We start from the raw sequence: 14,698 nt of genomic DNA on the forward strand, positions 1-14,698 counted from the left end.
GGTGTACTCCTCCAGCTCTGGCTCTGGCATCCATTGTGAATTTTTAGCATGTTCCTGGTAGGTTAGGATTATTTTTGTCCTGTTCTTGGTCCACAATAAGCAGAGTTTCAGGCTCAGGAATTTTTTTTTTTTTTTTTTTTTTTTTTTTTTTTGTGTGTGTATCTTTCTGGGCTGTGACCACAAGGCCATACTAAATTGAAATGACATAGAAGGAAAATGGATTTATGTGGTTGGATGCATCCTTGGGCTCAAAGAAAGTAAAATAAGAAATGACAGCAACATTCCTTTAACCCTGGTAGTAAATCTAGGTTTTATAATCTCCTGATGAGCTTATCACTCCAAATCTAGCCAATTTAAGGTTTCCAAAGCTGTTTATGGGACTTCAGAATACTAGTTCTTAGCTTAATAAAAGAATTGTCTGGATGGCCTTAAGACCATTTAGATTGTCTTTAAGCTGTGCTCGATATTTGGAAGTGTTTAGCTTTCACCTTTAATATATATATTTAAAAGATGAAGCTGGCAGTTTGAACACCTTTTATTGCTGTCCACACAGCACACTTACTCTGCAGTACATAAGTATGTGATCTTTGTTTAATGTTAGTCCTACCTTGGCAGCATGTGGGGAAAATGTTGAAAAGAGCTAGCACTGTAATCTGCATGCAGTGAGATTGCTCTTTCTAATACTGTTATTGCTTTTCCTTCCTTTCTCCTGTTGGGCACCTTGCCCCAGCTTGTGTCAAACTTACAGCATAAGCTATATTCAAACCCTGTATATTAGGAGGGTTGTTTCTTTACTCAATTATTCACATCTTCCTTTTTAATAAATGTGCTAAAACTGCAAGGGGCTATGTTTTATTTGTTTGGATGTGCCTCCGAAACTCTAAACTCCAGGTGCGATCAGAACTGCATTGGTGCCTTGGACTTTCCTGATTTGTAAAGCTAAATGGTCAGAATTGCACATAGAAGAAATGCAACAAGTGTGGAAGTTAGATCCCCCCAGATGAAAGAAAGACTTCAAGCAGTTTATAAATACATAAAATAAAATAAGGACTTTGGCCTTTGCATGGCAAGAAGTCTATAATCATTAACTCTTTGTCTTAGAGGAACAGTTTTGATTTCAGACAATCTAGCAGGAAGGTCTACTGTGAGTAGAAATTGAATAATTGAACCTGATATCCAGCAGGAGTAGTGAGAACCAGATAAAGGCTTTTCTAGTGTAAGATGACCCAAGTAAGGTTTTGTGGATCCAGATACATGTTCTGATCTTGATGACTGCTCAGTTTTACCTTCAGTCCTCCAGAGTTTTAAAGATTCTCACAACCAAAACATGTGGGGTAGACAATTTGTATTTCTTTTTACTTGTGGAATAAACCTAAGACATGCTCACTTTCATGGAGTACCTTTGCCTGGATGGGTGTGACGTGACATCAGGAATGCAAACCCTGGGTGTGCTTCAGGCAGCAGAAGAAGCAAGGTGAGTTGCACAAAGAGAAAATTGGAGTGGTGGGACGAGGGGAGAGCACTCTGAGTTTTTGGCAGGAAAAAGGAGTCGTGCTGTGAGTGGCAGCAGGAAAGGGGATTGGGGAGAGAGGCTGTGTTTGGTTCTTAATGCATGATACTCCCTGTGCTGGGACAAAAGAGTGAGGAAGAGTGTGGTTACCAGCTACCTGCCCAGACCTTTTGAATCAGAGGGGAGAGAGATGCTCTGTGGGAAGGAAGGAGAAACATGGGGATGGAATGTGAACAGGAGAAATAAGATGAGGTAGGATCAAGGATATTTAGGAGGGTGGGGTCGTAATCAGTCCCTGGCTACAGTAAGCTGTTGTGAGTGACTCCAAGTGCACACGAGAGTGCGTGTGGGAAGCTAGCACAGACTGAATCACCACGGTTGTTTCATAAAAGCATGTCCTGTAGAGCACAGGTTGAAATTTAAGGCCATCTTTCTCTTCTATTTATCTATGTCCTCTGGGGTTTTTTTACCTGAAAGCAGCTTCTCAGGTTTGGATTGGATAGTATGTTGAAGGACATAAATGCTTCTGTAACACCAGATATGATTTTAGGCAGTATAATAGCTAGAGGGAGAATAATTTACAGCACAAAGGTCATTAGTGTTCATTTCTTTATTGACTACAGAGGGAGACTAGAATCACAAGTGTTGACAGAGTCCCAGCCTAAGCAAACAACATGCTCTATGAACTTTTACTCTGTTCGTGCTGTTCAGCACCGCATCTGTTTAGCTGCATGGATAACAGTAATAACATTTTATTGTTTTGGCTGACAGCAGCAGAGAAAACACTGGTTCCTTTCAAAATCGTCCTTTAGCATTGCTGAAGGTTTAGTCACTTGCTTGTCAAGGGCTGGTACAGGCAGGTAGACAAACTGGAAAACCTAGTATTGCACAGCTGAGAGTCAGAGTTCTCACAGCTATGCAAATCAATACTTCCTCTGCCTTCCCTTTCTCTGCAGCTAGGGCAGCTGACTTAAATTAGGGGAATTCCTTGGAAGAACAGTATTTTGAGACCTCTCCTATGAACGCTATCCTCACTCTTCCTGTTTCCAGCCCCGTGTCAGAGCTACTACTGACCATAATTGCAGCTGAAACAAGAAGGAAATGAGCTGGCTCCGTGCTCACTTCAGAGACAGAGGTCTTCGCAGAGGACCCTCTTCTGAGACAGAAGCAATGAAAAGGCACAGCTCTGCTCAGGAGCATGAGATTATTGAATTACAGGAACATAAGGTGGAGGAAAGTGAGACTGATCATGACAAGCCCCTAAATGCTCAAACAAGAAAGGTAGGAATTTCATTTGGTCATTTGATCCTTCCAGTGGGGGAAATACTACACAGCAAGAGAAATGACACAAATGACAGAACATTTTGTAGGGGTGATTTAATTTGCTGTTTGAGGTAAAGAGGCTAAAAAACTGTTAAATATCATTCTTTTTCCTTATCAATTAAGTGTTCTGAGAGTGGGATTTTAAGCTTTTTAATTTGGAAAGTGAAACTGTAATTGGTTCTCTGAATTTTGTTTTATCTTCTAATGTGCTATCAGTGGAATTGGGCTCAAAACCAGAAAAAAGGTGAAATAAGTTTTAAAACCAGGCTTTCCTTCAGTAGAAGTTAACCAGGAAACAGTGCTGCCAAGCAAAAATAAGATGTCCTCAAACAGAGCATGCTGTATTCTCTTTATCTCTGAGTAATTTTCAGTTGCTAACCATTATGAATTTGTGTTCATAGAACACTCCAAACCCTCAGTTAAGGTCAGCATGTGACTCCTAAGGAGGTAGCTCCTAGTCCCTAGTTTAAAGCTACAGAACAGACTAATTCTGGCAGAGGAATAACAGTCACACGTGACTGCTGTACAGTGAATTTCACTACTTACTGCAGGAGTATTTGTGGCGGTGCCAAGATGTTTCCCGCTTTTCTGTGGGCACGGCTGACCGCACCGGGAGCTGTCTGCCTGACACACCGCCAGTCCCTTCCCTTCCCTTCCCTTCCCTTCCCTCTCCTGTGACTTCACTGCTTCCTTAGGGGAGCCCCTTTGCTCTCTTGTGCCAGGGGTCAGTTCCTTCTCCTGTGCTCTGGAAAGCTGAATCAGCTCTCTGCAGGGCCAGACACATTCCGGGAGGTGCAAAGAGGAGCAGCGGAGAGGGGAGGAGACAGGGGGAGCTAGGACTGCTGGACTGTCTTGAGAAACCTTACTCTTGGGTTTATCCTTCCCCTTTCCAGAACTGAGTTTTTATTTGAGGTCTCTTTGTGCTGATTATAGCAAGGGGCTTCCCGTCTGTAAAATGCGTATTTTATGATTGGCTTTTTGCAAATATTAAAATAAATATTATATGTGTTATGTTAGAAAGTTATGCTGTATTAATTTTCTTAAGTAGTGTGTTAAATATAGTTTTAGATTATAACCTAATGTTAAAATAGAAACTATGCTATGTAAGATACTTTTTTAAAAAAGAGGACTTGCACTGAGATAGCAGCCACAGGACACCTTAATCTTTCAGAGAAAAAGAATTTATTGCTCTCTTATCAGAAGAAACTAACTTCTTCCTGCCTTGCTCAGCCTTGAAGATGCTGTTAGGATTAAGAGGAAGAAGCTGACACTGACCAGGCAGAATCCTTTGTTTGAATGGAGTTATGCATCATGTATGAATATGCAACAGGCTGGTTTTCTTAAGGGTTAATCTTCTGTTAACATGTGTCCCTTTTCCGGCTTATTTTGCCCAGAAAGAGGTACTCAGACTGTCCGTAACTCTTTCTTTTTATTGTCTCATATTGTCTAATCCAAATTGTCCAAATTTTTATTACTCTAATTATATTGCTATTTTTGTAACCATTTTATTACTATTAAACCTGTAACATTTTAAAAACAAATGATTGGCATTTTTCACCCCATCGTATACAGACTGCTGGAAGTAACCATGCTCTGCTTTCTGCTCAGCTGGCAGGTTAATCAGAGCTGCCCTGCCCACCAGGGAGAGAATTTCTCGGCTGCTGTTGCTTCTCCCTGACCTATGGGCAAAGTTTGGAAGGTGCTGAACTAGTTGTGGAGCGGAATGTTTTCTTGGGATCAAGCCAGTTTGCTATATGTGATTAAGAGTTGTATTTTGAGATAGTCTAAACATGTGGTAGCTCAATCAAAACTTGGTCTTGGCAGCTGCCTGTCTCAGCTGATGGGGCTATGGCTGATTTCATAGTTGCACTCTAAGCAGTAGTGGCTTCTAAAATTTTTAAAATACAAAACTATACACTAGTGTTAAGTCTTAAATTGAAATTAATACTTCTAAAATATTTTAAAAATCAAATTTAAAAAAAGTAAATGTGATGACAGCTGAAAGTATGCTGTAAACAAAACCATACTCCGTGTTTGCCTTTCATTCTCCAGTAGAGCAAAGTTCTGTGTGCAGAGGTTTCTACAGAGAGTGCTTTGCTTTTTCTGCCTCTGTTCCTGAAGGAATCTTCCTTGTAAGCTGTTTCTCTGTGTGTCTGTTTTCTCTCCCTGTTCCCTGCCACTGTCAGAACGCAGGACATCCCTCTGGGTGCCCTGGATGGTTCAAAATCCTGGCAGGGGCTCGGAGACCCTAGCAGGAAGACAAAGACACTTGGGAATTCGATCTCAACCCATGGAGCAAATTACCAACTTTATATGAAGAATTACAAGTCACAAAAGTTTAAGTAGCATAACAGTAGTTGTCACAGGGTGAAAGGTGGAATTTTGAAGAATTTTACTATGGGGGTCTAGGGGACAAGATGGAGGAATTTGGGCATTGTCCTGTTCTTCTTCCTTCTTCTTCCTAGCCTCCATCTTCTGGTTGATTGGTTTAAAGTAGAAGTACACCGTCCAACATAGATGATAGGTATTGGACAATAACTGTAAATAAAGTACACATAGTTTTTAGTATAAAGAGATAGCTCCACCTTAGGGCAGTGCAGTATGCCTCAGACTGACCTGCTGAACGGACCTCGGCAGGCCAGGCAGAAAAAGTTTTAGATAAGAAATAATAAACCACCTTGAGAACAACAGCCGAAGACTTCTGACTCCTTCTTCGACAGCAGGGTTGGGGAAAAGAGACTTTTGATATATCTCGGGGTCATCGTGACCAGAGGAGATCCCGAGAACTGGTGTCCCTGGGTGGGCACATAGAAACTTTTAGCCAGCTGCTCAATTCAGTAAATTCAGTGAAAGCCTCTCTGTTATTCTGTGTTCTTAGAAAGTTCAAAAAGTAAAGGAAGAAAACCTGGATTAGTGCCTCCAGCAGCAGCTGGTTCCTGCCAATCTGCATGTGTGTGGGTGGCCCAGACAACCTACAGCATATGCTTTTCCTGGTACTGGTGACAAAAAGGACATAGACTTTATTACTACCTTTATGGTGGATGGAGAGGGAGGGAGAGGAGTAATTAAAAAGACAGCATGGTCTGCTTATGCATTCAAGCCTTGCTTCAGTCTTCTGATTCTTCTGGCTGTGGAACAAAACAGATGAAGTTACCGGTTTTGACCATCACCTAAGCTTGCTGGTTTTTTTCCTCACCTTTTTTTTTTTTTTTTTTTTTTTTTTTTTTTTTTTTAATATTCATCCTGCTGGATTAACTCATTAAAAGACTAATTTCTGTCATGGTTTTCAATCTTATTAAAAGTTAAATAACAGGCAAGGTATTGTCCTTTCTCTCCCATATGAAGGTACATACATGCACAATTTTTTTGGGTGAAGTTTGCTTTTGACCTCATAGAACAGGTGAGATTTGCATTAAACTTTCTGTTAAGTACACTCAATAGCCTTCAAGTTTCCAATCTTCTGAAGAAAAAGTAAGTCAGCTATAAAAGTCTCGATTATTTTATGGAGGGTTTAACACAATACTATCTATTGAATAGCATTGCCTTTGCATTGGATGCTGGCATTCAGAAGCTATGCAGGTTGACATCATCAACGCTGCAGAGGTGAATGATTTTGGAAATACCTCCAGAGACACCTTTTTCAGTTGGGAGAGATGAAAAACATTAAAAGGAGAGCTTGTGGAATATGCAAATTTAATTCACATAGTTAAAAAAAAAAAAACAAACAAAACGTGGAGCCAAGAAATCACCTTTGCAGTACTTTAGCTTTATGGGCCATTCAAGAGTTAGAACTCCTGCACAAAGGGGAATGGTCTCTCTCAAGTGAACGTCCTTTACCTTCTCTAGGACTACATTTTCTCCTGCAGCAATAGTCAAGGCTGGGAACCCCTGATGTAGGGCATTGCTTACCAATGAGGCTCTCCCATCTATGTGGGGGTTTTGTTTCTAAATGTGACAGCAGAGACATCCTTCAATATCTTTTCCTGCCTTATTTGATTAATCAATATGCCCTTCTCTTTTATACCTAGGAGAGAGATCCCTGGAAATCATGCAGGAATGTAGTTTTCTGGAAGTGTAAACTATGGATGGTTATATCTACAATATTTCTAGTGATCTTCCTGGTCATTCTCATCAGCCTAATTCTTTATTCTAGTAAGTATCTCGCTCTTGCTTACAGTAATACAAACATGCAATATGTGCACTCTAATAGAAGACAAATGCAACAATAACATCCTTTAATGTCCTTCAGTAAACTGCTGAAGGAACTGGGATACAGACTGCAGAGGGTGGTACTGTAGTTCAGTAGTTGTTGTGAATGCTTTTATCTTATCAGGCAGCAAGCAACTTGTATCCTGATCAGGTGACAATTCAAGTTTGTAGCTAAGTGAGAAAATATCACAAGAAGAAATTTGGATATGAGGATGCAAATGATGTTTGTAATGTTGGAACAAGTGCCATGGATGACTTAGGTCCCATGGTATCATTGCCTGTCAGACTCCCAGAGCAGATGACTTTTGCTAATGGAGGTGGGTGATTGACCTCCAGGTGCTGTCACTTTTTCAGGTGACTTTTTCTGTCTTTCCCATTCAGTCCTTACCTAAGAAATCTATGAGAAAGCCACCCTGGAGAATGTCAAGAGGCTTGTTTTTCAATACTTCAGCTATCTGAAACTTTTTTCTCCCCTTTCTATCTCTTTTTGATTATTAGATGTTTACACAGATGAGGATGACTACTGGGATCCTGATGAATTACTAAGCAATGGAAATTTTCACAATTTTTCAGGAACATTGGAGTTAATGTGTGGTCTCTCACACTTCTCCTCTGAGGACATTACTAAGAGGGTAAGTGTTTATGTGATTCTTGGCAAAGTTGATTCTGCTTCAGTGTTTTGCCTTTTAAGTTTCTGTTTCTCTGTGTAGCAACGCAGTCATTTCCAAGTCCACAAATAAAATGTGTTGTACGTTTTAAAGTCACAATCTAGGGAAAAAAAAAAAAAAAGTCTGCTTTTAAGCACAAGAAAGTGTTGATTTTTTTTTCCCCCTAAATTTGACCATTTGTTAAGACATTGTCTTCACCTTTTTCACAGAATTATTGAATAATTTAGGAGAGGCCTGTGAAAGTCATCTAAGCATAATAGGGGCTAAACATCCTGTGTGCTGCATTCTCTTATGAGTACATGATTACAGCCTGGGTTTATAGCGATGATTTCTGCTGAGCCAGCACAGCTCTGAGTTACAGCTGAAATATGCTCAGCATACATGGCAAAGATCATTTGGACATGGTGGGAAGGCAATCTCAAGACAGAGACCCTCCCCCCCACAAAGTAAGAGTTAGAAAAGCCTTTTGGTACTAATTAGATCCCAAACCTAACAGCATTATTTGCACATGGCAGCATGAGCACATGCTCTTAGTTCACCTTGAGTGCCTCCATTGTGTTAAGGTTACACAGCAATCACTCAAATGTACAATTAACTTGTCTGTGAAATTTAAATGTCTCTCTACCATTTCCAGGGCAGATATTTGCTGTTATTTGACCTTCAGCACCTGTTTTTGTGCTCCTTAAAGCACTTTGTAAGAATTATTTGCTGTGTTTTTTTGGTTTTTTTTTAATTTGTGAGGACAAAAAAGATTGAATAGAAGAAACATTTTTTCTCTCTCTCTCTCAGCTAACAGAGGTCTACAACTCATCTCCAGCTTTAGGACGTTACTTTAGGTCAGCTCAGGTGATTTCTTTCAGGTAAGCAATTTCTGTCACCAAAGTTATCTGAAAATTACAGGCTTTTGATGAAACATACATTTGCTTATGTAAATATGTACAATATTTAAATCTCTGAAAAATGGGTTGTTAGGGGAAAATTATGTGTATAGGCAGTGAAAACTGGTCAAAGGATCATCTGGTGTAAATGGTAAATGCTGCTAAAATTATATAATGACAGGAACATATTGTTGCTGTGAAGTATCATCTCTGTTATCTTTGGTTCCAATTGCAGCCCTTAATAAACACATTCAAGGATATTTATTAAAAGGGAAATTAATAGCTGGAGATGCTTAAGATTGATGTAGTTTAAATAATCTTAAATATATAAAACAGGGTTCATAGGCAGGAGAGAATAATTTTGTTCCCAAAATGGATAAAGGCAAGAGGAATTTACATGTCTCCTGTCATGGAGAGATAGCAAGAAGGCAAGGGAAAACAGAGAGCTTTCCCAAGGACTTCTGAAAAAGAACTCTTACAAAAGAATTTAGAAAGACAGGAAAAAATCAAGGGAAGTAGTTTTGCAAAGTCCCAGGTCCTTTGAGATAGCAATGACAGAGGACCAGCCACGTTGCAATGTGGCAAGTGGCAGTCATGAAGGCACTTTGCTCCCTTGAGGAATAAGCTCCCTTGCCCTGCCAGCCTTGGGCATGCCAGCTTTGTTAACAGTGAACTGTAGCTCCTTAGCCTTATGGGTATAACTATGATTTAGACCATCAAGTACAAAGCTGTAGTTCTGCGCATACATTGAGTAGCTAATAACTCTCTCTGCCTCTTTGATGTCTCTCTCTTGTTGTCTCCCTCTCTTTCTTTCCTTTTATTTTCCCCCATTCAAGTACTTTTTGAAAATGTTTTGAATTCTGTGAGTACAGAAGATAGCTGTTGAATTGTAGTCACAAAAAGTGAAATCTCCACAGATGGTCTCCAGTTCACTGGTTTGTGTAATCCACCCCAGAGCTGAGTCAGGAGCACAGCTGCGTGGTCCCAGATACTGCTAGCAGGAAAACAAACCTTCCTACAGGTTTCTAGTGAAACTATGCACAGGATATTGCAACACCTCTTATCAGTAGCTTCTTGTGAACCACCAGTACTGAAAAGTGCATCCCATTAGAACACACGTCCAATTGCCCCTTGTGCATTTGAAAACATGTCCGTGGCTGGCTTCAAGTACGTACCCAGTTTCAAGAGCTGTTCTGAGAAGGGAGGGTGAGGCAGAAACTGGCATCTTTGACAGTTTTCTTTCATAATGCTCTTCTTGGGGAAATGTTGGGTTTTTAAAAAAAAAAAATCCATCCCAACACTGACATGAAAAGTCAGTCTTTCAAATAGGAAGAAGAAAAGGTCCTGTTGATACTTGAAGACATTCATCCTTGACTTTGTTTTTCAGTAATGAAAGCTCCACTGTAATTTATCAGCTAGTGTTTTCTGTACCACCATCAACAGAGGGATTTATGGAAAACAGTATGAACCCAGATTTTATAAGGAACATTTTACGTCAAAATATTTATGATGAAGATACTCTTAATCCTGGGACATCTGAATGTGACAGGTTAAAGCTCAACCCGACTTCTCTCACATGTAAGTGCTGTACCTTAGAGAAACTGTTTCTTTACAAAGACCAGAAGTATTTATGGGAAAGGAGGGAAATATTTCTAGAAAGATATTGAGATTCATTAGTATATATAATTTGCATTAGTATATATATATTGCATAACAGTATTAAGAATATTTTAAAATATTCTTAAATATAAGCTTTCAGAATATTTTAAGAATAGCTTTAAGCTATTCTTTAAATAGCTTTCAGAAAGTCTTGATATGCTTAACTTAAAACGTAGGACTGTTTGATCCTTTGATGAGAAAGGGAATAGTGATGAGACTGGTTAGCTGTGGGCTCCAACCAAACTTTTCTGACCTAATATTGCATTTTATCTGCACAGAAAAATTCTCCTTGTATGTATGTGTACCATAATGGCGAGAGAAATAATTAAAAACATTTCTCCTTATTGTACATTTGGTTTTGAATGCTAACAAAACAAATTTTAATCTAAGGGATGAAAAAGAGTCCTGATTTTTGTCTTTCATTTTCTGGAAAATTTATTATGTACAGAAATACCTTTAAAGGAAGCAAATGTTCATTCTTCCAGGTTTTCTAGGCAGTGATTCCAATGACTACCAGCAACTAGATGGTGATTCCAATGCATTTATATTTGTCCTGATAGAAATGCCCATATAAAAGTCCCATGAGCTTTGAACCTATACTAAAAACAATGCATGGAGCTGCCTCCCCCCAGTGCCAATTTACTGAGCCACACCTATGTGCTTTTAGAATAATCCTAGGCTAACAATTCAGCATTGCAGCGTAGGTAAATAAGGTTTGCAATTAACTCATATTGGTTTTTCTTGGGACTCTTACCAAGGGACAAGAGATCAACAGGTCATGAGTTCCAATTTTTAGAAGCATTTTGTTCCTTATATATTGACAGGATTCTTAGAAAAAGTAGTGTAAAAGGAGACAGGAAATAATATGTTGAAATAACTATTTAAAGTTTCATTTTAATATTAATATAGTACTGTTTTAACTTTCAGAGAAATTATGGAAAGATTCCTCATCTTCATCACCACCTAGAAGAGATGCGATTCCCTATCTATAAGTAATCCCAGGGCAGGGAACTATTCATTAGGTAGAAGCACTTCTAAAATTGTTGTCCTATAAATACGGCCTGTGGTGCAATACTGTAAATAAAAATGTGGTATATTTATGACAGTGTTGTATTGCTATAGCACCACTACCTCCTTCTCCTATATCTCAGTAATCCATTTCACCCTTGAGAAAATAATGTATTTGATGCATGCTCTGTTGACTTTGAAAGCTCTGCTTTGCCTTGACTTATGATTAAATCTGAATGTTCTGCATGAGCTTTGAAAGCAGTCTTGCACGTGACTCCTTTCTTCTTCTCTTGGTTTATACAAAATAATCTGTACAGCTTCATCCTCAATGCTCACTTCCACTCAAACTCATCTCTGTTACTTTTTTTCCCTCCAAAAAAATGTCACATTTACTTGCTCTTTCCTTATAAAACCTAAATACATACATACACACATATATATATATATATATATGTTTTGTGTGTATTTGTATTCTTTAATTACATGCAAGGCCTTTGCACTAGCTTCTTAAGAATGCTTCAGCTCTCATAATTTCCTTATTCTTCCTACAGCCTCCTTGGATAAGGTGCTCTTTGCTCTATTTTTCTCGTCTTCAGTGTGCAATATGAAAGAAGAAAGCAACAGCACGAAGAGACATGTCTCATTCACTAACAAAGCTGAATGTCACAGGAATATTTAAAGGGTCGAATTAGCAGTGTGCTTTTACAGTTAGCTACTGCTACTAGTGAATAGACAGATACTTTACCTGGTTTTGTAAATCTGAAAATTTGTAAGTCTATATCCTTAATTATAGTTCCTGCCTAGCACTGGGGATAAAAATGAACAGATGTAAGATATTTGCCTTAATAAGGCAGTAAACAGCTGTTCTTGTTGATGAGAGACCAGAGGAGATGAATCAGTGCCAAGAGGATGGTGCTGGAGCAGAAGACAGGCCAGAGTGGCACAAAAGTTACAGACAGTAACTGGCTATAACGTAAAAGTTAAGCATTAACTTTATGCAGAATGGAACATATTCACTACCATGTGAGTGAATTGCATCTTGTCATTTATTTGTAGTCTTATAAATGTTAGTACTGTTGGATAGAACTTGTATTTTAAGAAGCATTTTGTATTGTAAGAAATATGTAATGGAAAATTCTTTTCTCTTTCTAATATTACTAGTTTATTTAAGGAGTAATCTGACAATGCTATTGTGCATTAAATTATTTATTTTTTGCTATTAAAGTGACTGTTTTCATTCTTTAGCAACTCTGGTCTTTCAACTGCGTGAATTGGAAAATAGCCATCGGAATTCTAAATGCCGGGCTGTATGAAGCATGTCTGACAGAGCTGTACGCTCAAACCCATAGCTGTTGTTGTTGTATGCATTTAAACTGAGTTTGAGAAATGTTCTGGATCAAATTAGTAGTTTGCATGACTCTCATATTTGCAACTTCTTCTGATTCTCTCTTGGATTTTAAGATACAGGAACTATAATTTCTCTTGCTGTAATAATCTTTGCAGCATACATGTAGAAGAGAGATTCCTTTTGATTCTTATGCTGGGGAAGGATAAACATCATGGTTTATATGGCTTGTCCCAAAAGCAGCATGCTATGAAAGTACCAGCAGCAAAGAAATAAATTGCTGTTGAGATGCTGCTCAATCTTATTGCTCTCACTGAGACACCTGATCCTTTCCTTGAACACTTCTGTATCTTGATTCTAGGAACTGAAAAATAATATAATGATTTAACTTCTTTGTGGTGATACTTATATAGGTATTAAGAGTTGAGAAAGGAGTCAAGCATTCATTTTTTTCCCAGCCATCCTCCTTTGTGTCCGTACATTTACCCCAGAACTTCACAGGAAAGAAAGAGGTGGAGCTGTAGTAAGATGTGATATTCAACAGAAAATGTCTGACTTTACAGACTGCATCCAGTCAGGATTTGAACTCTCACTGAAGGAAGTGTCAAAAAAAAAGTAGTTTCTGGCTATATATCGGTGAGGTAAATTGATCATGTAAAAAAATTAAAAAGTGAATTAATTATGACTCAATCCATTAGAGACACAGCAGTGTGAAAGCACATTATTACATCAAGTAATAATTAAAAAATAATTTAAAAGCACATTATTACACCACAATATTTTGTATGAATGATCAATATTAATTTTAATAGAAGGAATGAGGATAATAATGACTGGGACAACTGAGACATTGTTAAAAAGCAGCTTGTGGAGTGTACAATCAGCCCTTTAAGATCCTATGGCTGGTGTCATCTGTGTAGCCACAGCAGCCAGTATGAGTTTTGGGCAGACTCAGCTGCCTGCCACAGCAGTGATACCTGCACATCTGGCAGTGTGTCCATCCACTGCTCTGTGCACTTGCCCATGGGACCATCCCCAGCATGGAAATGGCATGTGGGAGTCACAAAGGCACTGCACCATAAAGCCAGGGCTGCAGCCAGCAATCACATACAAAGGAAGACTTAAAATCAGAAACGCTGTTCAGCATCTTCTTCCATACTGTTTTGTTACAGAAATGGAGCGAGTGAAAAAACCTGCTTAAGCAAGAACACAGACACATAATCACTTTGTGAGCTCTGGTAAACAGCTGAATACCTGGTTTCAGTCCTTCACACATGTCCAGACTGCTTACAGAGGCGGGGCTGGACTGTGAGGTGGTGACACTCCAGCATTAGGCCAAACTGGAGACTTCAGCAGGAGCGAGCTGTGGAAGCTTTGTGTCATGGAAGCAGCACCTGGACTTCTGCCACTGAGAGGCAGTTATCAGCATCAGTATCAACAGTATTCTCATGGGTGTAATATTTGTTTTGTGTGCATTTTATTGTTTTGGGGCTTTTTATTTAATTCCAACTTTAAGACTTCATGCTAAGTAGTATTACATTAGAAGGGGGGGGGGGAATTTGAGAAATGAGTTCTTTATAAAAACTGTGCATTGTATAATGGTACAAATCAAGCATGTCAGAGAAATTTTGGACAACAGTAAGTGCATCTAACACAAGGTTTATACTTACATTTAAAACATGAAACATTCTCCAAACAAACAGAAAAACCCTGTTATTATTGCATTTTTGAGATTTATAGCAGTAGTTCTTTAAGGCCCCTTTAAAAAAAGTCTAAAAGTCCAGAAAAATGTACAGCCTCAGTTGCTTAAAATATTGCAGCACCTAATTTTCTATAGGGGAACATTGTCATATGATGGCAGTTGCTACTGATTCCTCCTGGTTTAATTGTCAAGTCCTCTACCCAGTCCATGTTTCTGTCTCTGATCAGCTGTTCATGGACAGGTTTGTCTCACAGTAAATGATTGGCAGACGTAGTCTAATGAGTAAGTTTGGTAACGAGAGAGGTATTTGTTTGAAGCTCTGGCAGCAGAGGGATGGTCATCATGGCTGCACACACTCAGGCAAAAGAATACCTTTTAAGTTACCAGGACATCATC

The 14,698-nt window shown here is 38.9% G+C and overlaps 1 protein-coding gene across 1 annotated transcript; it reads left to right on the top strand.

Moving 5' to 3' along the window:
- Positions 1–2,611: 2,611 nt before the first annotated feature.
- On the top strand, positions 2,612–11,934 carry CUNH3orf52 (chromosome unknown C3orf52 homolog). The gene is made up of 6 exons (XM_041464107.1): positions 2,612–2,791; positions 6,862–6,985; positions 7,541–7,674; positions 8,500–8,570; positions 9,976–10,166; positions 11,807–11,934. Exons 1-6 carry the CDS (start codon positions 2,612–2,614, stop codon positions 11,932–11,934), a joined length of 828 nt encoding a protein of 275 aa, XP_041320041.1.
- The last annotated feature ends 2,764 nt before the right edge of the window (positions 11,935–14,698 follow it).

Source organism: Pyrgilauda ruficollis, unplaced genomic scaffold (assembly GCF_017590135.1).
Source record: "Pyrgilauda ruficollis isolate IOZ18807 unplaced genomic scaffold, ASM1759013v1 scaffold17, whole genome shotgun sequence".
In the NCBI taxonomy this organism is placed as follows: Eukaryota; Metazoa; Chordata; class Aves; order Passeriformes; family Passeridae; genus Pyrgilauda; species Pyrgilauda ruficollis.